This window comes from Martes martes (genome assembly GCF_963455335.1).
Source record: "Martes martes genome assembly, chromosome: 8".
Classification (NCBI taxonomy): domain Eukaryota; kingdom Metazoa; phylum Chordata; class Mammalia; order Carnivora; family Mustelidae; genus Martes; species Martes martes.
This window is the reverse complement of record NC_137895.1, coordinates 7,350,592-7,374,509: the sequence shown is the minus strand read 5'-3', so window position 1 is coordinate 7,374,509 and position 23,918 is coordinate 7,350,592. Positions and strand designations below refer to the sequence as shown.

The following is a 23,918-nucleotide window of genomic DNA, read 5'->3' as shown; positions in this document are numbered from 1 at the left end:
GGGACAGGCAGACTCCGGGCTGAGCCTGGAGCCTGACACAGGGCTCCCAGACCCCGCGATCGTGACCTGAGCTGAAATTGAGTCGGATGTTTAACCGACTGAGCCACCCAGGTGCCCCTTTATTCTTATTTCTAAGGAACCTAAAGCTTAGGACAGTTAATTTATAGAAAGAAAGATAGATCTGTATGTGGACATTGGAAAGGTGTCTGAGGTGTGTTGACAAATGAGAAGAGCGAGTTGCAGAACAGAACAGCTTGTGTGGTTTCTCTTACGGGGGTAATAATAGAAACTGTGCCAGTACTTTATGTAACTGCTAATCCCCACAGTAGCTCTGTGAGGAAACGAGTGCTTAGGGTAAATTGACCGAGATGACTCCATAGTTACTGGCCGCCAGCTTCAGCCCCGCTTTCCCCGTTCCCCTGCTGTGCAGGGGCCCCGGCTGCTGTCGCCCGTGTTCTGCCCGGCAGGCTGAGTGTGCAGGCTGTTGAAGTCTTTTGATGCGCCGTTGGTGGATTCTTCATACCTATCCCCTGAGGCACATAGTGAGGATCCCCTGGGAGGGGGCAAGAGGTTTGCAGTCTGCACTGGGGAGGACCCTCCTGCTGGCGCAGTCCGGTGGATGGTGGTTGGGGTGCCGTTTCCTAATGGGGTGGGCTCTCACTGATGAGTGCACCTGTCTTGGCTCAGATGGCAGGGTTGGCATAGTTTGGATCTAAATGTTCCGGTGACGTAAAGAAGGGGGCCTGGGGGTAGTGGCTGGAGCTTTGCCTCTTCCCTTACCCATCAGTATGACCCGCTAGACCAGGAGCATCACCTAGAAGGGAAGCAGCCATCCCTTTCCCTCTCATTTTTGGGGTTCCTTTATTTTTCCCTGATCACAGTGTACCCTATAAAGGTTGTTACAGTTTAAAATTAACTAATAGGGGCGCCTGGATGGTTCAGTGGGTTAAAGCCTCTGCCTTCAGCTCAGGTCATGATCCCAGGGTCCTGGGATCGAGACCCGCATTAGTCTCTCTGCCTCTCGGGGAGCCTGCTTCCTCCTCTCTCTCTCTGCCTGCCTCTCTGCCTACTTGCGGCCTCTGTCAAATAAATAAATAAAATCTTAAAAAATAAATAAATAAAATGAACTAATATAGACCTCATCATAACAGCCCCTTACCTATGACTGCAAAACAAATTGCCCCCTTAAAGACTTAAAAGACTTAAAACAATCAAGATTTCTCACTCACAGTTTCTGTGGACCAGAATTTGGGAGCAGCTCGGCTGGGTGGTTCTAGCTTGGGATCAGTCAGGAAATTGCAGTCAGGTGTTGATCAGGGTTGCAGTTACCTGAAGGCTGGGTCTTGGGCTAGAGCACTCCCATGCAAGGTGGTGCTGGTTATTGGCAAGAATCCTCCGATACTCTGTGAGTGGACCTCTCCGGTCCTCCCCAGTACTGCGCAGATGTCTTAACGCAGTGACTGTCTTCCCCCAGAGCAGTCAGAGAGGGCTGGGCAGAAGCTATCCTTTATTTAATTTTTTAAAAAGGATTTTATTTATTCATTTGACAGAGAGCAAGAGAGCACAAGCAGGGGGAGCAGCAGAAGGAGAGGGAGAAGCAAGCTCTCCGCCGGGCAGGGAGCCAGGTGCAGGGCTCGATCCCAGGACCCTGAGGCAGACGCTTAACCGATTGAGCCACCCAGGCGCCCCCAAGAAGCTATTTTTTATGATGGTTTTAGCCTTTACTGTTTAGGACCAGTCTTGGTGGTCACGTGGCCTCCCGCCCCATTCTGGTCATTAGAAATAAGTCTGTCTGCTACACATTTAAGGGGGCCTCCTTTGAAGGGATGAGGAAACATCAAAGCTCATGCACAGGGTTTCCCTCATTTTTTCAGCCATTCAGTAATTATTTCTCAAGTCTACTATGTCCCAGGAGTCCAGATACAGAAATGTAAGACAAATAAGGCTTGATCTCAACCCTCAAGGAGCGTGTCGTGCAGGTAGAAGGACAGCTGTGGTTCGGGCAGTGCTTTATAGCCTTATTGAGGACTTTCATGTATGTTTGTATTTAACCATCCGGTAACCCGGTGTGATCTCTGTGGCCAGTGGTAACCCCACTACCCGTCTCCTCTGGGGCTCAGATGATGGGAGGTTTTCTTAAGCTGATAGAACTTGACTTTGATCCCAGCAATTCTGACTACGAATCTCTTGCACTCTCTGCTGCCACGGGCTGTGTTCCGTGGCTGCTGGGTCAACCCGTGCCTCAGAGGAGGGCACTGAGGCTGCAGTGCCTGGGGAGCTCTTGCTACTTCCTCCTCGCTTTTTTCGCCCCACTGATCCGTCCCCCAGGGCAGACAGGGTCCTCAGTACTCCATTGACAGTCACTGTTGTCTGTCTTCTTGCAGAAAGCCCTGGGTGTGCGGCAGTACCATGTGGCCTCAGTCCTGTGCCAACGGGCCAAGGTGGCCATGAGCCACTTTGAGCCCCATGAGTACATCCGCTATGACCTGCTAGAGAAGAACATTGACATTGTTCGCAAACGGTAAGGCTGTGGGGGGCGGGGGGCTGTGGAGACTGCCCCAGGTGCTGCGTCTGCTTCCTGCCCCTTTCAGGCAGCATGGGAGGTGCTTGGCAAAGGATGGCTGGTGATGGCGATAGGATCGAGGCCTTTGGGGTACGAAGTTCCCTGCCGAGGAAAGGCATTGCAGATTGGTGATGGGCCTTGGCCTTCTCTGCCAGGGAAGAATCCGTCAAGGAGCCTGGTGATTTGGGCTCTGCATAGGGAAGGTCTCAGACACTCTTTGGCACTATAGCCTGAACCCTCCAACAGCCTTTTCCAGCCCTGAGCCAGCCCCCGGGATCCGCCAGGCCCAAAGGCTGCAATCTGTATTTCCCCCTTGGTGTATAGGTCTCGAGGAGTGCTCAGGCTTGAGACCCAGAAGGAAGCTCAGGTGGGGTCTCGAGCATATCTTTTTTTCTGGGCCTCTCTTTCCTCATTTGGTGGAATGGTGGCCATTTTGCACTGCTGTCCTGTGTGCCAGGTCCTGCCCCCGACGCTGGCACCGGAAGGATGCACGTGACACCACAGGAGGTTGAAGGGAAGTGCTGGTAGTACATAGCAGCCAGCACTGCCCCCGGAGCTCGAAAGACTATAGACAGGACTGGGCGCCTGCCCACCCGGTGACCATGACCCTGGGATTAAGAGAGAAAAATATGAGTATATCCATTTATAGCCAAGGAACAGGCTTGGGTGGAGAAGCAACTTGACAGGGGCACACAGTGAGCGAGCAGTGGGACCTTGTCTCCCTGCCCTCGTCCAGTGCTCTAGCCACCATCCCACACTCCCTCTCTGCCGACACTTGGTCTCCTCTTTCCTGGTGTCCTCATTTTGGTTTTGAGGGGGGAGAGACTATCACAGTCTTCATCTCCAGCAGCCTTCGGCCAGGCATCACCTGATCAGAGTAAGAACTGAGGAGTGTTCACCAGGGATGGCTGTGGGAATAGTAGCTGCCTGTGTGTCTGGTTCGTTCTAGGCCCTTCACATACCTTTCTTTTTTCTCAGCAACCCCTATAGATTGTTGTTATATCTGCCTCCCCATTTTGCTGATAAGGAAATCGAGTGTCAGACTGGGGAAGTACCCAGTCTGAGGTCATGCACCTGTTGAGTGGTTGGACCCAAACTCAACCCAGGTCTGTCTGGCCCCATTGCCTCTCACTGTTTGTTCTGGCATTGTTGTGGGTTTCGTCGAGGGTGCCCAGTAGAATCATCCTGGAAGCTTTTTCTTTTCTAAGATTGATTTATTTGAGAGAGTGAGAGAGAGAGCATGAGCTGGGGGAGAGGCAGTAGGAGAGGGAGAAGCAGGCTCCCCCCTGAGCAGGGAGCCCAATGTGGAGCTCGATCCCAGGACCCTGAGCCGAAGGCAGATGCTTAACCGACTGAACCATGCAGGCACCCCACCTTGGAAGCTTTTATTCATCTATTTTTAAAAGATTTTATTTTTGGGGCGCCTGGGTGGCTCAGTGGGTTAAAGCCTCTGCCTTCGGCTTCGATCATGATCCCAGGGTCCTGGGATCGAGCCCCACATCAGGCTCTCTGCTCAGCAGGGAGCCTGCTTCCTCCTCCCTCTGCCTGCCTCTCTGCCTACTTGTGAACTCTGTCCAATAAGTAAATAAAATCTTTAAAAAAAATATTTAAAAAATTTTGTTTTTGTAGAAGATTTTATTTATTTATTTTATTTTGAGAGAGAGAGCAAGAGAGTGCATGCACGGGCAGGGGGAGGAGCAGAGGGGGAAGGAGGGAGGGGGAAAGAACTCAGCAGATTCTGCCCTGGTCTGAGAACCCCACGTGTAGCTGGATCTCAAGACCCTGAGATCATGACCTGAGCTGAAACCAAGAGTTGGATGCTTAATTGACTGAGCCACCCGGGCGCCTCTAAAAGATTTTATTTTTAAGTAATCTTTCCACCCAGTATGGGGCTTGAACTCAAAACCCCAAGGTTAGGAGTCCACCAGTGGAGCCAGCCAGGCACCCCACCTCGGAAACTTCTAGAACTACCAACACCTGGGTCCCGATTCCGATTCACTTGGTTTAGGACCGACTCCTCCAAATGTGGTCCATGAGCGAGCAGCACCAGCAGCACCCTGGGAGCTGGTTCGGAGTGAGGCTGTTCAGAACAGAGGTCAGTGGATGAAAATGTGAAGAAGGCCGTCGAAGGCCGGGGGACGTGCAGAGGGACTCTGCCTCCACCTTGTGTTCGAGACAGAGGGGGCCCAGTTCTATTCTTGGGAAACTAGGTCTCTGTCAACCAGTAAAGCCGAGGGACAGATGGACGCACAGGCCCCGTTTGGCCATCCCTAGTTAATTCTTAAGGAAATGCGGTCCTGAACTCGTCCTTCGGCTTTTGTCATCGTCAGGCTTTTTTGTACAGCTTCAGGCATTCGCTGTCAAGGTCTTTGGTTCTCAAGCCCATGTGCTATTTTTCGTCTCCCCTGGGGCCGGAAAGGGGCTGTGCTCCGAGCCGTGAGTCACTGCCCGTACCCCAGCCTTGCAGCCGCTGCCACAAAAGGGGGCAGGCTGTACCTCAGGCCCGTGCTATTTTTACTCGAGGTTCTCATGACGGCAGAACCATAGAGCTTTCCAGAGTTGCCGGTTGCTCTGCTGTTGTCCACAGAGCCAGCTCCGTAGGCAGCTCTTGCTCTCGGGACTGGATCAGTGTGGGAGTGAGGGGCTGGAACCCAGGCCGTCGGACAGGAGTGTCTCTGCTTTCCCAGCAGAGTCCTAGCGGTGTGGGCTCTGAGAATGCGAGTGATCGAGCACTTTCCGGAGCCTGGGCCTGGTTCTGGCTTCCAGGTGTTCTGGAGGGAGGGATGGCTGGGTCGCAGTGCTCGGCTCCTGGCCTCCTGGCTCTGCCTGTCGCTGGGTCGTCCCCCAGGCAGTCCTTCTGCCCACGGCGGGACGGGCTCCCCGTCCATGTCTTGAGGAGCCAGAGGCTCACGTACACTAAGGTGCTTAGAGCCATGCTGAGCTAAAAGGATGTGCTGTGAGCAAATGAACCCGAATGAAGACAGGTCCCTGGTTGCTCGAGATATGGGGACAGGAGATGACAAAGGGCCATAGAAAAACTTTTGGGGGTCATGGATGTGTTCTTACCTTCATTGCAGTGGAGCGTTCACAGGTGTGTACGCGTGTCAAGACTAACAAATTGTTGGGGCGGGGGCACCTGGGTGGCTGAGTTGGTTGAGTGGCTGCCTTGGGCTCAGGTCACCATCCCAGGGTCCTGGGATCAAGCCCCGTGTTAGGCTCCTTACTGGGCAGGAGGCCTGCTTCTCCCTCTCTCACTCCCACTGCTTGTTTCCCTCTCTCGCTGTGTCTCTCCCTCTGTCAGATAAACAAAATCTTAAAAAAAAAAAAAAATGCTGGAAAATCAGCATGCTGGAAAAGCGGGTATCCTTAGAAAAAAACAACCTTGCCCACTTCTTGGGATATTGTCACTTACTCATCAAGTGATTTTTGGAGCACCTGGTGAGTGCCGTGTGCCAGAAGGACCGCAGCGAGCAAGACAGATTCGTGCCTACTGGCATGGAGCGCGGGCGCCCTGGCCGTGCCCACCGTCAGGGTCGCCTCGGGGCAGAGAGGGCGTGGCTGTGGGTGGGCCCCCGGGCTCTCGCAGCCAGCGCCCCTCCCTCTTCCCCCAGATTGAACCGGCCTCTGACCCTCTCAGAGAAGATCGTCTATGGACACCTGGATGAGCCGGCCAAACAGGAGATCGAGCGGGGCAAGACGTACCTGCGGCTGCGGCCCGACCGCGTGGCCATGCAGGACGCCACGGCGCAGATGGCCATGCTGCAGTTCATCAGCAGCGGCCTGCCCAAGGTGGCCGTGCCGTCCACCATCCACTGCGACCATCTGATCGAGGCCCAGCTCGGGGGTGAGAAGGACCTGCGCCGGGCCAAGGTGAGTGGAAGGGACGCTGAGGGACAGTGCGTGTGGCCTGGGACAGGAGGCAGAGCCCTCGAGCTAGGCTCTTCGGTGTAGTCTTATTTGAAACATTTTTGCTCTTTTCTAACTCTGAATTAAATACCATTTGCTTATTGTAAGGATGTTAGAAAATACAGAGCCTTAAAAAAAAAAGCTCAGAAACCCCCAAATCACTCTTAATCTTCCTACATTAAAGGCATATTTTTGTAGTCATTTTTCTATTCTGTTGGGAAAATCATGCAGCCACCAGCTTCTGGTACATCTTGCTGGCTGCTCTGGAGAAGGTGACTTAAGAGTCCCCTCCCACCAGCCTCAGCTGTATGCTCACGTGTTGGCTGATTTTTTGAGGACCCCGGCCGGGAGGCAGGCAGATGGTGTTGCTGTTTGTAAATCTGAGGGGGCCGAGGCCCTGTGCAGGGAACCCCCCGCCTTGAGTGCTGTCTCTCACCGATTGGCCTCTTTGGGGGCTCTCCTCTGGGAGTTTGCTTCACGAGGTAGAAACAGTGTGTGCCACGGGGAACAGTTTTTTTTGTTGAATTCTTCCCAGCCTTCCGTGTGGAATGAGATTGCCGCTCCTTCCCCCAGCCCCTGCCTGTGGTACCTTTGTGTGTGGCTGCCCTTGACCACAGCAGATCTCTGCCAGCTCTGGGCGCCACCCTTTCCGCCCCCTGCACTGGAAGGGGACACCCTTCTTGGGGGGCCGCTGGCAGGAGCTGAATGCTGGCAGGGCTGCCGTTGAAAGTGCTCCGGCTCCCGGGGTCAGCACAGCTCACAGAGCCTCTCAGACCCATGGGAAACATTCTTGTTTTCCCACTCGAGCCGTCCCTTCCCACACTGGCCTGTCAGTCTGGGTCCTGGCTGCCAGGAGCTCTTTTCCTGCTCCGCGGAAAAAGCCCAGCCTGCTGGCCAGAGGTTTCCCAGTTAGCAGCGGCTGGGGGTGTTGAGGGGGCAATGTTATAGGGGCCCCTGCGGTGCCGGCAGCTGGCTGTGGCCAGGAACAGGGTCCTCTGCAGCCCTGGGAGTGACTGATCGCTGCAGGCCACCGCCTTCAGGGTCTGGCCCTCCCTTTACTTTATGGATTCTGAATCTACCTTCTGGAAATGCGGTTCACAGGATCACAGGATTTCAGTGTTTATTGACCACTAGTAATGTGCTGGGCGCTGTGCTGGACGCTGGGGATGCAGTGTGAACAAGACAGGGGCCCTGCCTTCGTGCATCTCAGAGGCTGGTAGGGAGACAGACGCTAGACCATCACACAAGCAGGTCATTGCCAATTCGGATGTATCTTACGAAGGGGAGACAGGATTCTGAGAGAGTATAAGAAAGAAGTGTAATTTAGACTCTGAGGGGAAAGGGACAGCCTCTTGGGAATGTGACATGTCAGCTGAAACACAGATAAGCTGATATTAACTGGAGGAAGAACATTCTAGGCAGAACAGTGTATATATAAACCCCGAGGCAGGAAGCAACTTGACTCATTTGTGGAGTTGAAAGGGGGTCCGTGGAGGAGAGGGTGGTGTGAGGTGGTTGGGGGCAGGCGGCCCTGAGGACCATGGGCACCATCCTGGGAGTCCCCAAAGGGCTTAAGCAGAGGAGGGTTATGGTCAGATTTGCATATATTTGTGGAGTCCCTGTGTTTGGGAATCAGAGTGGCAGAGTGACCTATCCAGGGTCACACAGCCAGAGAAGGCTCTAGGCTGAGTTCAGGCCGAGACTCTGCTCCACTGTTCTGTTCCCCTCCACCACCGCCACCACTTGCCTAGACATGAGAACATGCACTCCACAACCACTGCCTCCTGCCCGTGGTGCCAAAGTTATATAAGTGACTGATTTGAATGAAAGAGCTGTTTAGTAATTATTAATCAAGAGAGATGGCTCCAGGAGCCCAGGTTTTTTGTATGCTCTTTGTTTGCCTGGGGCTACTGATGGAACTCAGAAGGATGCATGGTTGATCTGGAGTTTAAATGAAGGAGACTCTGTGGCCTTGAGGGTCTCTGTTGAGGGCCAGGGAGCTGACAGTGAGTCCCTCTGCCTTGGAGCGTGGGTCTCCCATGCCCAGAGGCCAGCCCATGTCACTGCCTGGTTCCTCCTTTGGGACTCTGTGCAGTCTGCCCCGGTCCCTTCCCTTTTGTGACTGAAGTCTCCCCTGTCCAGGAAGACTCTTCCTTTAGTCTTCCAGATAAACCCTGAGCTCACATCAGCTGTGCTGGGAAGCCTTCCCTGCCCACTGAGGAAGCCACCTTCCAGTTCCAGGCAGAGTAGGCACAGCCTATGCTGTCGTGTTGAAATCTGCATTTTAGCGCATGGTCCATCAGAGTCTTTCATTTGGGGACCATCAAATGTATTACCAAATTCTGAGCACCTAGAACATGCCAGGCCCTGGTGTTCCTACATGTCCTCTTCCTTGTAAGGGAAGTAGCTCTATCTTATGTTGCAATGTAACTCTTGGGTTATGTGGCTGCACAGACCTGGTTTCAAACCCTGGGGTGCTGGTTTTTTTTTTTTTTTAAGAGTTTATTTATCAGATAGAGATCACAAGTAGGCAGAGAGGCAGGCAGAGAGAGAGGAAGGGAAGCAGGCTCCCTGCTGAGCAGAGAGCCCGATGCGGGGCTCGATCCTAGGACCCTGAGATCATGACCTGAGCCGAAGGCAGAGGCTTTAACCCACTGAGCCACCCAGGCGCCCCTCAAACCCTGGGGTTTAATTCTGGGATCTCTAGCAAGTTAGATCTTTTTTTTTTTTTTTCCCCAAGATTTTATTTATTTGACAGAGAGAGATCACAAGTAGGCAGAGAGGCAGGCAGAAAGAGAGGAGGAAGCAGGCTCCCCGCTGAGCAGAGAGCCCGATGCGGGGCTCGATCCAAGGACCCTGAGATCATGACCTGAGCTGAAGGCAGAGGCCTAACCCACTGAGCCACCCAGGTGCCCCAAGTTAGATCATCTTTGAGCCTCTGTTTTTTGCATCTGTAAAATGGCCTCGAAGACAGTGCCTTCCCTCTTTGGTGGGAGGGACTGTGAGCATGTGTAGTGCAGTGGGCATTCAGTAAACGTCAGCCAGGGTTGCCGACGTTGCCTTAAATGAGGCATCTGAGGCTTAGGTGGAGAAACAGCCCCTCGCGTGAGCTATAGTGGGTGTGGACCCCACACTTAATCCCAGGCTTCCCTTAGACAGCCCCCTTCCCCCAACACCATATCCCAGTTAGACGGTCCGTGGTGGTGTGCCCCTCACTGCTGGCCTTGACGGAGGACTTGAGTGCCAGAGGAACTGTTGGAGATGATGTAGCCAAGTTCCTTCTACAAATAAGGAAACTGAGATCAGGGTAGAGAAGGGACTCGTGCCAGACCCACTCCCTGGCCAGGTGTCACAGAACTGTCTCTGCTCCCTTGCCTTTCTCCCTAGGCCAGCCAGCTGAGACTGGGCCAACATCCAGGCCCTTTTGGAATTACTTGTAGGAGGCCTCCAGGAGGGGGCCTGTCTTCATAGCACCAGCATTTCAGAGTCGGGTGGCGGTGGGTGGGGAGGGGTGGGTCAGCAAGGGTCATCCCAGACACACACTGTGTTACTAATGTTCTGGTTATTGATTTGTCTCAATAGGACATAAACCAGGAAGTGTATAATTTCCTGGCAACGGCGGGTGCCAAGTATGGTGTGGGCTTCTGGAGGCCTGGCTCTGGGATCATTCACCAGGTAAAGCTGGGCTTGGCCTGCCTTTCTGGGGAAAGGGCCCTTAGGGAATCAGAGAGCATCTCCTGGCCTACAGGAGCAGAAGGCCAGAGACTCAGGAGCGGGGAGGGGGATTGTATTGTTTTTTTTGTCTTTGTTTTTTTCAACGAATGTTACTCCTTGTTGCGTGGACAGCTGACATTTGATGGGTGTTCTGTGTGTTGGCACTAGACTTAGCACTGGACAGATAATAACTTACATCATTGTTCACCACAACTCTATGAGGTGCCTCCAGGGGTCTGGCCTCAGAGCCAGAGCTCTGCCCCGTTTGCCGCAGGCGAGCCTCCTGTCACACCAGGCGTTCCTCCCCCCCTCGGTGCACGGAGCGCTCCTTAGGGTCTTTCTAACCCTTCTGGCCCCTGATTCTGCAGGATGGAGGTACCCGAGGTCACATGGCTATGTTAGCCAGGGATTCTTCCGGGGTTTCCTGAGGAATGGATGATCTTTTGATGGGCGATTTTGTCTCTGCGAGTGCAGGTGTGTGCCTGTGTTTCTGGGGAGATCAGGGCTTCACTTTCACCCAAGGTGACTGATGTCTGGGGTGGGCCCTGGTGTGCGTGTCCATTTGCCGTCCATCCTGGATGTGTGAGGCCTGCCTCTTTGCACCTTTCCAAGGTGACCCTTCTCCCCACCTCTGTCCCAGGCCTCCTTCAAGACGAGCTGAGTCAGGCTGTAATCTGACCCTGCTCCAGCACTACCCTACTCCGAAACCAGAGCCCACGGATCACTGCTCTGCCCTTTCGAGCCATTGCCCTTGCCAGGAAGGGACTGCCTGGGAATGGCAGGTCACAGCTGCCTGCAGGGCATAGAAGGCCTCTCTTGGCGGCAGGGCTGGGGAGTCAGGGAGATCCAACTTTGGACTTTCATCGTGAAGGGCACCCTAGTCCAAGGGTCTCCCTTTCTACCCCGTTAGAAACACACTGGCCGCCAGCTAAGGGTACAGCATGATGTATTTTTCCTTTATTTTAAATTGCTATTTTATTATTTTTATTATTTTAAATTTTTTTTTAATAGTTTATTTAGACAGGTGGGGGGAGGGGCAGAGGGAGAAGAGAATCTCGAGCAGATGCCACACTGAGTGTGGAGCCCGACCTGGGCCTTGATCTCAGGACCCAGAGATCATACCCGAGCTGAAACCAAGAGTTGGTCGCTTAACTGACTGTGCCACCCCGGCACCCCGATTTTTTTTTTTTTTTAAGATTTTATTCATTTGAGAGAGAGCAGGAGAGAGCGCTCATGTACACATGCAGGGAGAGGGGTGGAGGGGAGGGAGATGCAGACTCCCCACTGAGCAAGGAGCCTCCATTCAAGGACCCTGGGATCATGACCCGAGACAAAGTCAGACACTTAACTGATTGAGCCACCCAGGCGCCCCTAATTTTTTCCTTTAAAAAGAAGATTCCCTTGAAGCGTGTGATCTCTGTGCAGCTCTGTTTTTTCTCTCCCCCTTGATGTCAGGCCATCAGCAGCTTTCACCCACCATGTCCAAACCAAACCTTAACCCCTTCCCTCCACCTTGAATGTCCTGTGCCCAGGCCCGGCACGTCCATCCTCCCCAGCTCTGCCTTTTGGTTACCTCTCAAGGCCCATTGCCCTCGTTCCCGGCAGTAGAGCCCCCTTGTGTGACCCTCTGTGGGTCCCCTCATGTTATGACCCCCGTACGTGCAGGTGCTTGTGTCCTAGACCATGTGCTCTGGGGACAGAGACCACACTTTACCGAGTCCCCTGTAGCTCTGGGCCTGGGGCCAGGTGGGTACAGCTAGGTCCGCAGTGTACACGTGTGTGGCTGGATGGCTCATGGACACTTCTGTTCCTCTCCATCCACGTCCAGCTGCCTGTGGAGGTCACAGTCACAGCCAGCTTCATGGTGACACTTTGTACAGTCCTAGGGTCTGCACTAACCCCTTCCTTTTGGACAGGGCCCATATGGGTGGTCTGTACTGTGTAGACCACACCGAATTCTGTGTGTCTGCTCTACATGGATCAGACCTGCAGAACCTTGAGGGGCCTTATCTTAACGAGTTTTAAACTTTGGTTTATGGCTGGGGCCAGGAGTCCGGATAAATGGACCAGTTGAGCGGTGTCCTGTCCAACAGCTGTTTGTCCAGGATTTCCTCTCTGTTGGCCCTCTCTCCTGGCCAGTTGCCACCCTCCTGGGGAAGGAGCCAGCCCTTCTAACTGCTGGCAGTCCCGAGAGGCAAGACCCCCTCTCCTTGCTGAGTCTGCTGGGAGACGTGTAGCCCAGTGCAGGGGCCCTGGGGTTTCTGTAATGTTCCATGGAGCCTGTCCACCATGAGGCAGGCCCAACCAATCATGGAGCCTTGCACGTCTCTGACCTCCTTTCCCCTTCCCTGCATCCGAGTGTGTGCTGCAAAACAATAAATAGAAATACTGCCTCTCCCAGTAATACACACGATCTCATGGAGTTATCACTGTGAGCACTACTGGCAGTTTCTGTCGATGCGCAAACAGGTCTGGAAGGTGAAATGACTTGCCCAAGTTCCCACACCTACCAGCAGGCGGTGGGGCTGGGGCTCAGGCTGAGGGCCCCTTGGCCGGGGCTTTTCCAGCAACATCCTTTTGGCTCTGACGCCTGGATTGGGGGCAGGGCTGCTCTGGGATAGCTGCACCTCTGGAATCAGGTGTCTGGGGAAATGCTCACTGCCAGCACCTTCCCAAGTTGGGAGGAGGCCCGGATGAGGGAGCCCCCTTGCGGACACTGGAGCCAGGTGCTGAGGGAATCGTCCCTCCTGAGAAGCCCAGTGGGCACGTGCCATGCGAGGTGGGGAGTGGTGTCGGGAGCTCCTGTGGACAGCCACACCTGTCGCAGAACACATTCCTGTATCCCTGCTTGTCTGGTTCGCACCGTGAGTCCACGGTCAAGGTGGTACAGGCGTTCTTGGTACTGTGTCACAGACATGGATACTGGGGTACGAGGAAGCCCTTGCAAGCCCCAGTCAGACAGTCCAGGATTGTGGGAGCTGGTCAGGAGCCCGGCTCCCTATCTCTCTTCCGGCCACACTTGAGAGGCCCTGTCCTGGAGGGGTGCCTGGGAATGGCCCAGGGAACAGCTTTGCTGACCCCTTTGGTCCCTACCTCTGTTTTCTGATGAGGGCTTTTAGGCTGAAGATCTTCGGGTCTTTTTCAGATCATTCTGGAAAACTATGCATACCCTGGGGTTCTTCTGATTGGCACTGATTCCCACACCCCCAATGGCGGTGGCCTGGGGGGCATCTGCATTGGAGTCGGGGGTGCTGATGCAGTGGACGTCATGGCAGGGATCCCCTGGGAGCTGAAGTGCCCCAAGGTGAGGAGTAGGGAAGGCTCTTTTGGGGGTGGCTGCAGAGCGGTGGTTGGTGGGGAGGCGTGGGGCCGCTGAGACCCAAGTGGGGTGAGGGAATAGTTCAAACTTAGATCTCTTTGCGAGAGGCAGGGTAAATAAGCAGGAGCGGGAACCCAGCAGGCAGACCCTTCAGCTTCCCGGTTGGCGCGTGACACGTGGCGCGTGTAACTGCTGTCTCGCTCTGCCTGTTCAGGTGATTGGTGTGAAGCTGACGGGCTCGCTCTCCGGTTGGACCTCCCCCAAAGACGTGATCCTAAAGGTGGCGGGTATCCTCACGGTGAAAGGTGGCACAGGCGCCATTGTGGAGTACCATGGGCCTGGTGTGGACTCCATCTCCTGCACCGGTGAGGGGGGCGGCCATGGGACGCGGTCGTCAGCCCGTGTTGGGCCTGATGGGGCCTAGAGTTGAGCCATGGAAGCAGTGAATGGCCTTCCCCTGAGAATCCATCTAGTCAGGGCGACTGGATGGACACCTAGAGGTGGGGAGGGTATTATCTAGTCAAGGTCCCTCAGTAAACTTCAGCTGCCGTGGCCCTGGGCTGCCTTGGGTGATCCAGAAAGGGAATCCCAGAGGTGGTGGTGGGAATGGGGAATCAGAGCCAGGGCTTCATTCATGAAGCAGCCCCCTTCCCACATCTTCCCGGGACCCTCACTCATTTCCCTGGAATTAGACTTACCACCTACTAGGCTCCAAGACTTAGTAAGTAGGAGCCAGCATCTTCTACCCATCACTGCAGGTGACCTGGCTTGAATGCCTGGGTGCTCCGGGATGTAGGAAGACTTGGAAAAAGCCTTCCATGTGGTCCAGTCCAGACTTCTCAGCTCCACGGCAGCCCCACGGGGCTTGTACCCCTCCAGAGATGGAGAGCTCGGTCTTACAGGGAGCCCTTATTACATTGGACAGCGCAGTTTGGAACCAGATAACAATCCTATCCCCATGCCTCAGCAGCCCCAGGAGACTAGTATCCTGATACAGTCAGGACATCTGTAAGCCTCCCCGGTTCTGTGTGAGGCTCTGTGGTCCAGACAGTGGACATCCTTCCAGTCTTGTTGCTGGAAAACCTGAGACCCAGGAACATTTCCACATAGCACCGCAAGTGTGGCTGAAAGGAGGGCAGGCCTGGACACCAGGCAGGTAGACTAGACCTGAATGACAGTGCCAGCACCTGCATTTGCTCTGTGGCCTGACCTCGGACCTCTCTGAGCCAGCTCGCTCACCTGCAAAATGGCCACAGTAACAGTTGGGCCGTCTGGCCAGGTCAGCCTTTGGTACACAGTGACCATCCGATCTGCCGAGCGGGACCGCCAGGCCCAGAAGTGGAACCCGACTGGGAGGGGCTGAATCTTGTGTTGTCTTCGCTGGCCCTGGTGTTAACCCTGGGTGGTGAGGGACGAGTCTGCCGGCTGCCACCAGATGGCTATGTGAACAAGGGAACGAGTGACACCAGCTCCCCGGGGTGAAGATGTGTGTGCCCACCCAGCAGGTGTGTAGGACCCATGTCCAGCTGCTCCGCCCCCCTCACGGGCTCTGTTTCTCTCCAGGCATGGCGACAATTTGCAACATGGGTGCAGAAATCGGGGCCACCACATCAGTGTTCCCGTACAACCACAGGATGAAGAAGTACCTGAGCAAGACAGGCCGGGAGGGTGAGCCAGCCGGGCCAGGGGAGTGGCGGGACAGTCGTGGTGCAGGGAGACCCTTGAGCTAAACCTTTCCCTTCGGGACTGGAGTCTTTAATCTCGTGTTTCCAGACTGGCTTCAGAGGGGTGTGGAAAATTACGTGTGTGTGTTACTGTTGCGGAGTACGGTGTCTGCAGCTCCAGCAGCTTCTCGAAAGGCCTGGCATTTAAGTTTGTGACACCTTTGCCCTGGGATTGGAATTGAGTTCCACCTGAAAGGATGGCCAGGCCCAGGGTCTTTTTGGTCTGGTCCCTGGTGCCCCCTACAGGAAGCTCTGGAAATGACATGGTTCTGTTTCTGTTTCTGATTTCCTGCCCAGTAGGAGGAAAAACATTTAGAACCAGAATCACTTTGCCAGTCTCCCCCACAATTTCCTTGAAGTTCTAGCCTGGCTTCTTTAAGTAATATTTTTTTTTAAAGATTTTATTTATTTATTTGACAGAGAGAGAGAGACAGCACAAGCAGGCAGAGAGGCAGGCAGAGAGAGGGAGGAAGCAGGCTCCCCACTGAGCAAGGAGCCCGATGCGGGACTCGATCCCAGGACCCTGAGATCATGACCTGAGCCACCCAGGTGCCCCTAGCCTGGCTTCTTTGAAGCTCAGAGGAAGAAATCGGGCCCATGGGAGGGGTGGTTGGAGCCATGAAGGGAGATGAAGGAGGGTGGCTGGCGGAATGAGAGGCCAGGGATCTCGGGGAGAGCTTGTCCAGTTGCTTCCAGGCGCTGAACACATGGGAGTGCTGCCTGGCAGTCCCATCCCTCTCTTTCCTATCAAGTACCTTCTCCTTCAAAATTCAGTGCTTCTCATTTCCAGGAAGCATTCCCGGACTCGGAACCTCAGTTGTTACTTCTGTGTTCCCTGTTCCTGTGTGTCTCTTGTATCATAATGTAACTTCCAGCTCACTGATCGCTCCTCCATTAGATTGTGTGCTCCTTGAGGGCAGGGACTGTGTCCCGTGCTGTTTTCATCATTTCTTTGCTCAGTCAGTGCCATGACCCGGATTAACAGGTGCCAGGGAACTGACTTGAGTGGATGGGTGTGTGCGTGGAGGGATGGACGGACGGTTGGATGTTTGGTTGGATGGTCTCATGACCAGGTTCTGTCCCGCATGCTTTAATCTCCCTCCCTTATTGGTTTCAGACATTGCCAAACTAGCTGATGAGTACAAGGATCACTTGGTACCTGACCCTGGCTGCCATTACGACCAACTGATTGAAATTAACCTCAGCGAGGTGAGGAAGGCAGTTGGCTCCAAGGAATTTCTGTGGGTGGCGAGTTCAGGCCCCATTTGGGGACTCCTAGGGGTCCCTGCCTATATACCCAGCAGGGTAGTTGGGCCTGTGGTTCCCCAGTGCCCCTGCAAACTGCTGTCCCCTCAGGCTGCGGTCGGGTGGGAGAGGTGGCTGTTGTGGCTGGTGATTCAGAAACTGGCTCAGCTGGCCTCCACCTCAGTGTTAGCAGAATCCAAGATTTTGCCTTGGAGTTTGCTTTTTTGTCTCAGTTCAGAGGTCACAGCCCAAGACTCCCAGGCTTGGGCAGTGTTTGGCACGTCTGAGACCTGCGGACCAGAGTGAGCATCTGGGAGGCCGGAGGAAAGGAAGTAGCCACATAGACTGGTTGAGGGTTTAGGCCGGTCTTTATGAGTTCCGGTCAGAGTTCCTGACCCTGCCAACTTAAGCCTGTGCCCTTGAGCGAGTTCCTCAGCCTCTTTTGGCCTCACTTTATCCTGTGTAAAGTCTCAGTTGGCCATGGGACTTAAATTCACTGATTAAATTCACTTAATAACTCAGTTGGCCATGGGACTTAAATTCACTAATTCATGTAGTAGTAATTGGGCACGTTGTACCGAGAGCCGCATGCACTTTGCCAAGTTTTTTGCATTTATTGGTAAGTATTATCATAGACAAAGCACCTGGCTTTAAGTCTGCTTTCGTGCTGAGGTTGATTACAGAGCACAGTGTCGGAGACGGACTCATGATGCTGATGTCCTTCATTCGTTCCATGCTCTTGCCATCTCCTACTCTTGTGACCTTGAGCGACCTTGAGCAAGGCACGCCACCTCCTTCATCCGCATGGAGCTAATATGCACCTGGCAGGCTTGGAGGGATCCCGGAGCTGACCCATGTACAGAGCCCACCGCTCGGGTGTTCCTGGGTTTGAGCTAGAAGTCAGCCTCCCAGGTCCTCCATGAGGACCTGGGGGAGAGGGAGCCACGCAGCCTCTGGAGAACAGTCTTTAAGATTTCCACACTCCATGAGTTGTTCTCTCCCCTTTCTGTTTCTTCAGCTGAAGCCTCACATCAATGGGCCCTTCACCCCTGACCTGGCTCACCCTGTGGCAGAAGTTGGCGCCGTGGCGGAGAAGGAAGGGTGGCCGCTGGACATCCGAGTGGGTGAGTAGCTCCCACCCTGCCGGCTTCGGAAGGCTGGGACCAGGGCCTGCCCGGGGCGGCAGACACCTGCCTGCACCAGGGGCCACTTCCTAAAGGTCCCAGGCGCTTTCTGAAAGAATCTGTTCCTCCTTTAAGGCTTTTAAAAAAAAAATTACTTTTTATGTAATAACAAAAAGAAATACATGCTCATTGTAGTGGATATTCACAAACAAATGAATTTTAAAAACGCCTCGTCTTAAACCCCCAGCCAGAAACCAGCTCGAGGAGCTCCGAGAGGGATTCTTTCCACATATGTGCACATACCGACATGTGTCTGCTTTTGTTTTACGAACATTTCCTCAGCCCAACCCCGTTGCCTGATTTCCGTTCACGCACTTCACATGTACAGACACGCTGGCGTGTCATTGTGGCTAGCCCCTGCTCTTGTCACTGGACAGTGTGACTACAGCGTGGACCACAAAGCCAGGTGGCCTTGGGTACCACAGAGCTGGGTGACCCCGAGCAAGTTACGTTACCCTCCTGTGTCCCCGTTCCCTTTCTGGAAAATAAGGGTGATACTGTGTTTACTTGTCAGTGTGGGCGGGGTGGGGGGGGCCGGTTAATGCGGGCAAAGCGCTTTCCACAGTCTGTCGTAAAACAATGCCATGTGGTGTGTTCACACTCAGCAGTTGAAGCAAATGTGAAAAAAAAACAGTGGTGGTTTCATTAGAAGCAAAATTGCTAAACTGATGAGTAAGACTATCTTGAGGTCTCTCAGTAATACGTCATCCAGTCTTTGACTTTTTGAAGAACAATCATAGACTTTGAAAAAAATTTTTTCTCCCTGATTATAGAGCAATTAAAAAAGGAGAGAATACTCAAAAGTATAAGAAACTTTTTTTTTAAAGATTTTATTTATTTAGTTGAGAGAGGGGAGAGAGCATGAGGGGAGAGACTCAAAGGGAGAAGCTACTAAGTGGGAAGCCCGATATGGGACTCGATCCCAGGACTCGGGGATCATGATCTGAGCTGAAGGCAGTCACTTGACTGAGCCACGCAGGCGCCCCTAAAAGAAAAAACTTTCAGCTATCTCCTAAAAGCCCTGATCCAGCTGTGGTCACAGATGGTATTCTGGAGTGAGCCCTCTGACTCGCATCACTGGCCACATCGTCTTCCCCTTAACGGCTGGGCCATGGAGCAGCCTGTCCTGTGTTGTTAAGAGCCGGACTGCTTCCAACTCGTCTCCGTTAAGAACAGCCCCAGGCCTGGCATGGTTGGCCAACTCTTGACCAGGTCTGGATAGTTGAGGTCAGGTGGAGACCTCTGGTCCTGACCCCTGGCCCCACCACCCACAATGCACCAGGTCTGATCGGCAGCTGCACCAACTCCAGCTATGAGGACATGGGGCGCTCGGCAGCCGTGGCCAAGCAGGCGCTGGCCCATGGACTCAAGTGCAAGTCCCAGTTCACCATCACACCAGGCTCTGAGCAGATCCGTGCCACCATTGAGCGGGACGGCTATGTGAGTGCCCACACAGCCTGCCCCTGGCTCCCCCTCCCCACCGCTGCGCAACGTGGCTTGTCAGCTGGGACCGGCTGGGACGGGTACAAGTCCCCCCGCAGCTGCCCCGGGGTTCCAGAACGGCTCTTCATCACTTAAACTCCTGACCCACCCTTGTCCACCAGCCATCAGCCTGCCTCTGACCGTGCCCGTCCTCCTCTCTCTGCAGGCACAAATCCTCAGGGAAGTGGGTGGCATCGTCCTGGCCAACGCCTGTGGCCCCTGCATCGGCCAGTGGGACAGGTGAGAGGCTCACCACCGATAGGACACCGGTAGGGCCCGGAGCCCCAGATACTGAGGGGGGAATGTTACTGGGTGGAGAGAAGAGACTCAGAGCCAGGCCTCTAGCTTCAGGAGCTACTGCACATTCGAAGACTTTTCTAGGAAGGACTGGAAAGTTGGGCTGGAAGTAAAGAGAAGGAGCAGCCACCTGGCTGAAGCCAGATGCAGGCCAGGGACTCTGACCTCTGACGGAGCCATTTGAACGGAGGCAGTGGCCCCCAGTCAGGAAACTCGGGCCTCAGTCTGGGCTCTACCTGCCTTATGTGTGGTCCCAGCAAACCTCTGTGACCTCCCAGGCTCCCTCCTGCGTTTGTGTGAGTCCCAGGGAGGAGGCGGCTGTTTCGGGGTCTTTCCGTTGCCCTGTTCTCTGTTAGAAACCAGGCACGATGGGCTTGGTGACAAGGGCAGACACGCTTAATTTAACCGTCTCCTCTGGCCTGGCAGGAAGGACATCAAGAAGGGGGAGAAGAACACAATCGTCACCTCCTACAATAGGAACTTCACAGGCCGCAACGATGCGAACCCCGAGACCCACGCCTTTGTCACGTCCCCGGAGGTGAGCCTGCCCGTCGGGGCCGTGACCCGGGATTGCCCCTGGCTGGTCGGTGGGGGAGCCTGGGGCCGGGCATCTGACCCCGTGGGGCTGCGGCGGGAGGGTTGGCATTGCAGAGCGAGGGGCTGTCTGGGTGGAAACGAAGAGCCCCAGGCCTCAAGCGTCACAGTCACGGTCACGAGCCGGTGCTTGGAATCACTGCCCGGGAGAAAGGGCAGCTCTGCCTCTACCCCGTCATGTGGGTTTGGCCATGTCACTCTACTCTGTGCTGAGGATCCTGTCAGGGTCACAGGACGCGGATGGAAAGTGCTTGACCGTCTCCGCCAGGAAGGCGGCCTCTGTGAAGAGCGCTGCGCCAAGTGCTCGGGGGCTCAGCAGGCTTTCGGCCTCGGCTGTTGTTAGTGCACGGCCAGGCTTTCTGGCCTCTTTATCTTTTCTGTGGATGATTTTGAGTAATCTCTACACGCGTTGCAGGTCTCGAACTCCCAGCCCCGAGACAGAGTGACACGCTCTGCCACTGAGCCGGCCGGGCAGTTTCTTGACTTGAAACGAGTATTCCAGAAATACTTGTGTTTGCTAAAAATGACTGGCGAGGCGGCGCCTTCCTTCTGTCTTCAGCTGCCCATTTAGGAAGATTTTGTCGCAGCAGCATGTCTGTGAAGGGGGGAGACTGCCTCCAGGAGGGCACAGAGGCCCAGGCCCGTGGCCCAAGCCAGAGACAATCTTGCAGCTTTGGCCTCTGGGGAGGACTTACATGGGGAGGACTCAGGTGTACCTGCCCCGTGCTCCGTTTCCGTCTGGGCTCCTGCTGGTCGGGGGTGACAGGAGTGGTGTTCGCTACCAATCAGCAATGGGCCACCTCCATTTCAGATTGTCACAGCGCTGGCCATCGCGGGCACCCTCAAGTTCAACCCAGAGACTGACTTCCTGACGGGCAAGGACGGCAAGAAATTCAAGCTGGAGGCCCCAGATGCGGACGAGCTTCCCCGGGCGGTGAGCAGGCGCGGCCGCCCTATGCTCTCGGCCGCTGTGGGCCGGGCGCCTTGGGCCCCCGCCACTCGCTCTGGGGCTAAGACCCTCCTTCCAGGCATGCCAGCGTCTGGGCCCTGCCCCTCCTGGGCACGTAGGACCACCCTGGGAGTGAGGATGAGGCAGCTCTGTGCACCGGAGGGGAAGGCAGGGGACACGGGAGGCTGCCTTCTACAAGCACCTCTACGTGGGGACTGAGGACTCGGCCCCCAGCACGTCCCAATCTTCTGCAGGAGTTTGACCCTGGGCAGGACACCTACCAGCACCCTCCCAAGGACAGTAGCGGGCAGCGGGTAGACGTGAGCCCCACCAGCCAACGCCTACAGCTCCTGGAGCCTTTTGACAAGTGGGATGGCAAAGACCTGGAGGACCTGCAGATCCTCATCAAGGTCAGCGATCAGCGACGGGGGTGGGGGGGGGGTGGGGGGGGCAGGGAGAACAGCCCTGACTGGCCCAGGCCCTGCCCTCAGCCGGAAGGGCTGAGAAACCACAAGTTCTCCCCTGGGCCCCAGCGGGGAAGGTCGGGCCTGGGGCGGGGGCCTCCACAGCCCGGTGTCCCTTTCTCTTCCACCCCCTGCCGGGCTGAGCTGGGTCTGGCTGGCGGTGTCTGGGGTGCTCAGTGGGTGTGGTGCGCGGAGCACCAGAAGGGCACCGGGTCTCCACACCTCTGGCTTGACCCCCTGGGCTCCAGAAGCCATTGGAGTCCTCTGCTCCCGTGGTTGGGCGTCGGTCGGCCTGGCCTGTGTCTGGGAGCCAGGCAGACGCAAGCCTTTGTGGTGCGCCCAGAGGCCTGGGACCCACGTCAGCCATGATGTCCTGCTGTTGACGGAGGGCCTTTAAGCCGCAGCAGCCAGTGTTAAGCCCACATGATAGATAAAAGTGGTCACCGGCCAGGACACCTCCTCGGGCTCCATTGGGTCCAGCCTGAGGTCCGTAGCCGGTCTTCCTGCCGGGGCAGCACTTGCCGGGGGGCCTGGGTCGGAAGACTGAGCGAGCAGACCTGCCCGTCCAGCCCCTGCCCCTGAGAGTGTCCTGTCCCAGACCACTCACTGAGGAGCCCAGGGCCTTCGAGGGGTTGGGGACGGTCTTGCCTGAGCCCTCGTGGTCAAAGTGTGGCAAGGCCAGGGTGGCAGACTGTGTGTCTGAAGCCAGACCTGCTGCCCGCGTCACCCGTCCTGGGTCGCAGTTGCTGGGCCTGCCGCCAGCCCCTAGAGGGCTTCTCCCTTTCTCCGCCTCTCGCGCCATGCCCTGATCTCTGTCCTCTCTTCTCACAAATCCAAGGTCAAAGGGAAGTGTACCACTGACCACATCTCGGCCGCTGGCCCCTGGCTCAAGTTCCGCGGGCACCTGGACAACATCTCCAATAACCTGCTCATCGGCGCCATCAACATCGAAAATGGCAAGGCCAACTCTGTGCGCAATGCTGTCACCCAGGAGTTCGGACCTGTCCCTGACACTGCCCGCTACTACAAGGTGGGTCCAAGTCAGTGGTGGAAGGGGTGCTCTCCCCCCAGGAGCCCACACCAGTAGCCCTGCAGTTGAAGAGCGCCCTGGTCTCCTGGGGCCCATCCTGTGTCCCCCCTACCATATACCCCTGGGCTCTGCTCTCACCCTGTGGCCTTCCCCCCACTCCCGCCTCTGTCCTGAGCACCTCCCCAGGCCCTTTGCAGAGTCAGGGCCCACATCTGATCCCCCCCGTCCCCTCAGGGCCTCATTGGGGCCCAATTCACCTGATTTCCCAGGCAAGGAGGGGCCTCTCTAGCCCCTTGATCTGTGAACCTCAGGAAGCCCAGGGACAGCAGGCGGGGGGCCAGTGTCCCTCACAGTGGCCTCACTTGCCTGACAGAAACATGGCATCCGGTGGGTGGTGATCGGAGACGAGAACTACGGGGAGGGCTCGAGCCGGGAGCACGCGGCGCTGGAACCTCGCCACCTCGGGGGCCGGGCCATCATCACCAAGAGCTTTGCCAGGATCCACGGTAAGGTGGAACCCGGGTCCAGCCACATCCGCTTGCCCTCACCGGCAGCCCGTGGTCGCCCGCCGTGCCGGCGGCGGAGGCAGGCCTGGAGCCACGAGCCTGGTTTCCACACCGTGTCCGCGGCTGCCGTCTTCCACCACAGTCTCCGTCCCTTCCGAGTTCCGTTGAGTCCGGGGCCCACAACTTCCTGAAGTGGGAACTTGCTTCCAAACTTGCAGACCCAAGCCCCGGAAATTCAGGCCACGTGCTCAGAGGATTTTCTGACTGTGAGCGTCCGTGGGGAAGCCAGCGGAGACCCCAGCCAGCGTGCTGGGATAGGCTCGGGTGGAAGGTACCCCGTCTCCGGGGCTGTAGCCACCCCGGTCCTTTCAGTTCCGCTCAGTTGTCTCCAGATGGCAGGACCAGGTGCCTCTCTGTCCCAGAGCCCTCGCTGGGGTTAGAAAAGGAAGCTCTTAGGCTACTGAGGCTCCCCGAGCAGAGAAGTGGGGACTGGCGCTCTATGGACTCCGTGTGCCCTCTGCCTTCTAGAAACCAACCTGAAGAAGCAGGGCTTGCTGCCCCTCACCTTCGCCGACCCAGCCGACTACAATAAGATTCACCCCGTCGACAAGCTGACCATCCAGGGCCTGAAAGACTTTGCTCCTGGCAAGGTCAGGGGGCGGGGGAAGGAGGGTGGGTCGGGGACCGCCACCTTGCTTCTCCTCCCCCATCCGTTTCTGGCCCTCCTCCCATGAGCCTTTGTTTCAGCTGGAAGGGCCCTTAAATTCTCCAGGGATCCCCCTTGGAGGGAAGAAAGTACCTTCCCAGAGATGGGTGGGGCCAGCTTAGGCCCCCCTCGTTCGCTCAGGCCTGGCACTCGGGCCAAGAGCCTATGCAGAGCAGGACCTTCTTGGCCCTGGGAGTTCCGCCATCCACGTCTCACTGTGGCCACTCGAGCCTGG

The 23,918-nt window shown here is 55.7% G+C and overlaps 1 protein-coding gene across 1 annotated transcript in view; it reads left to right on the top strand.

Annotated features, from left to right (window-relative positions):
• ACO2 (aconitase 2) overlaps positions 1–23,918 on the top strand; it is a 56,305-nt gene that overhangs the window by 31,752 nt on the left and 635 nt on the right. Inside the window, exons 3-18 of the mRNA XM_080811160.1 lie at positions 2,385–2,521; positions 6,175–6,433; positions 10,052–10,144; positions 13,329–13,487; positions 13,717–13,867; positions 15,066–15,170; positions 16,344–16,435; positions 17,490–17,595; positions 18,938–19,095; positions 19,304–19,377; positions 19,861–19,972; positions 20,840–20,962; positions 21,232–21,387; positions 22,280–22,471; positions 22,845–22,977; positions 23,506–23,627. Coding sequence (XP_080667286.1) covers positions 2,385–2,521; positions 6,175–6,433; positions 10,052–10,144; positions 13,329–13,487; positions 13,717–13,867; positions 15,066–15,170; positions 16,344–16,435; positions 17,490–17,595; positions 18,938–19,095; positions 19,304–19,377; positions 19,861–19,972; positions 20,840–20,962; positions 21,232–21,387; positions 22,280–22,471; positions 22,845–22,977; positions 23,506–23,627 — 2,172 coding nt within the window. The remainder of the gene's footprint in view (positions 1–2,384; positions 2,522–6,174; positions 6,434–10,051; positions 10,145–13,328; positions 13,488–13,716; positions 13,868–15,065; positions 15,171–16,343; positions 16,436–17,489; positions 17,596–18,937; positions 19,096–19,303; positions 19,378–19,860; positions 19,973–20,839; positions 20,963–21,231; positions 21,388–22,279; positions 22,472–22,844; positions 22,978–23,505; positions 23,628–23,918) is intronic.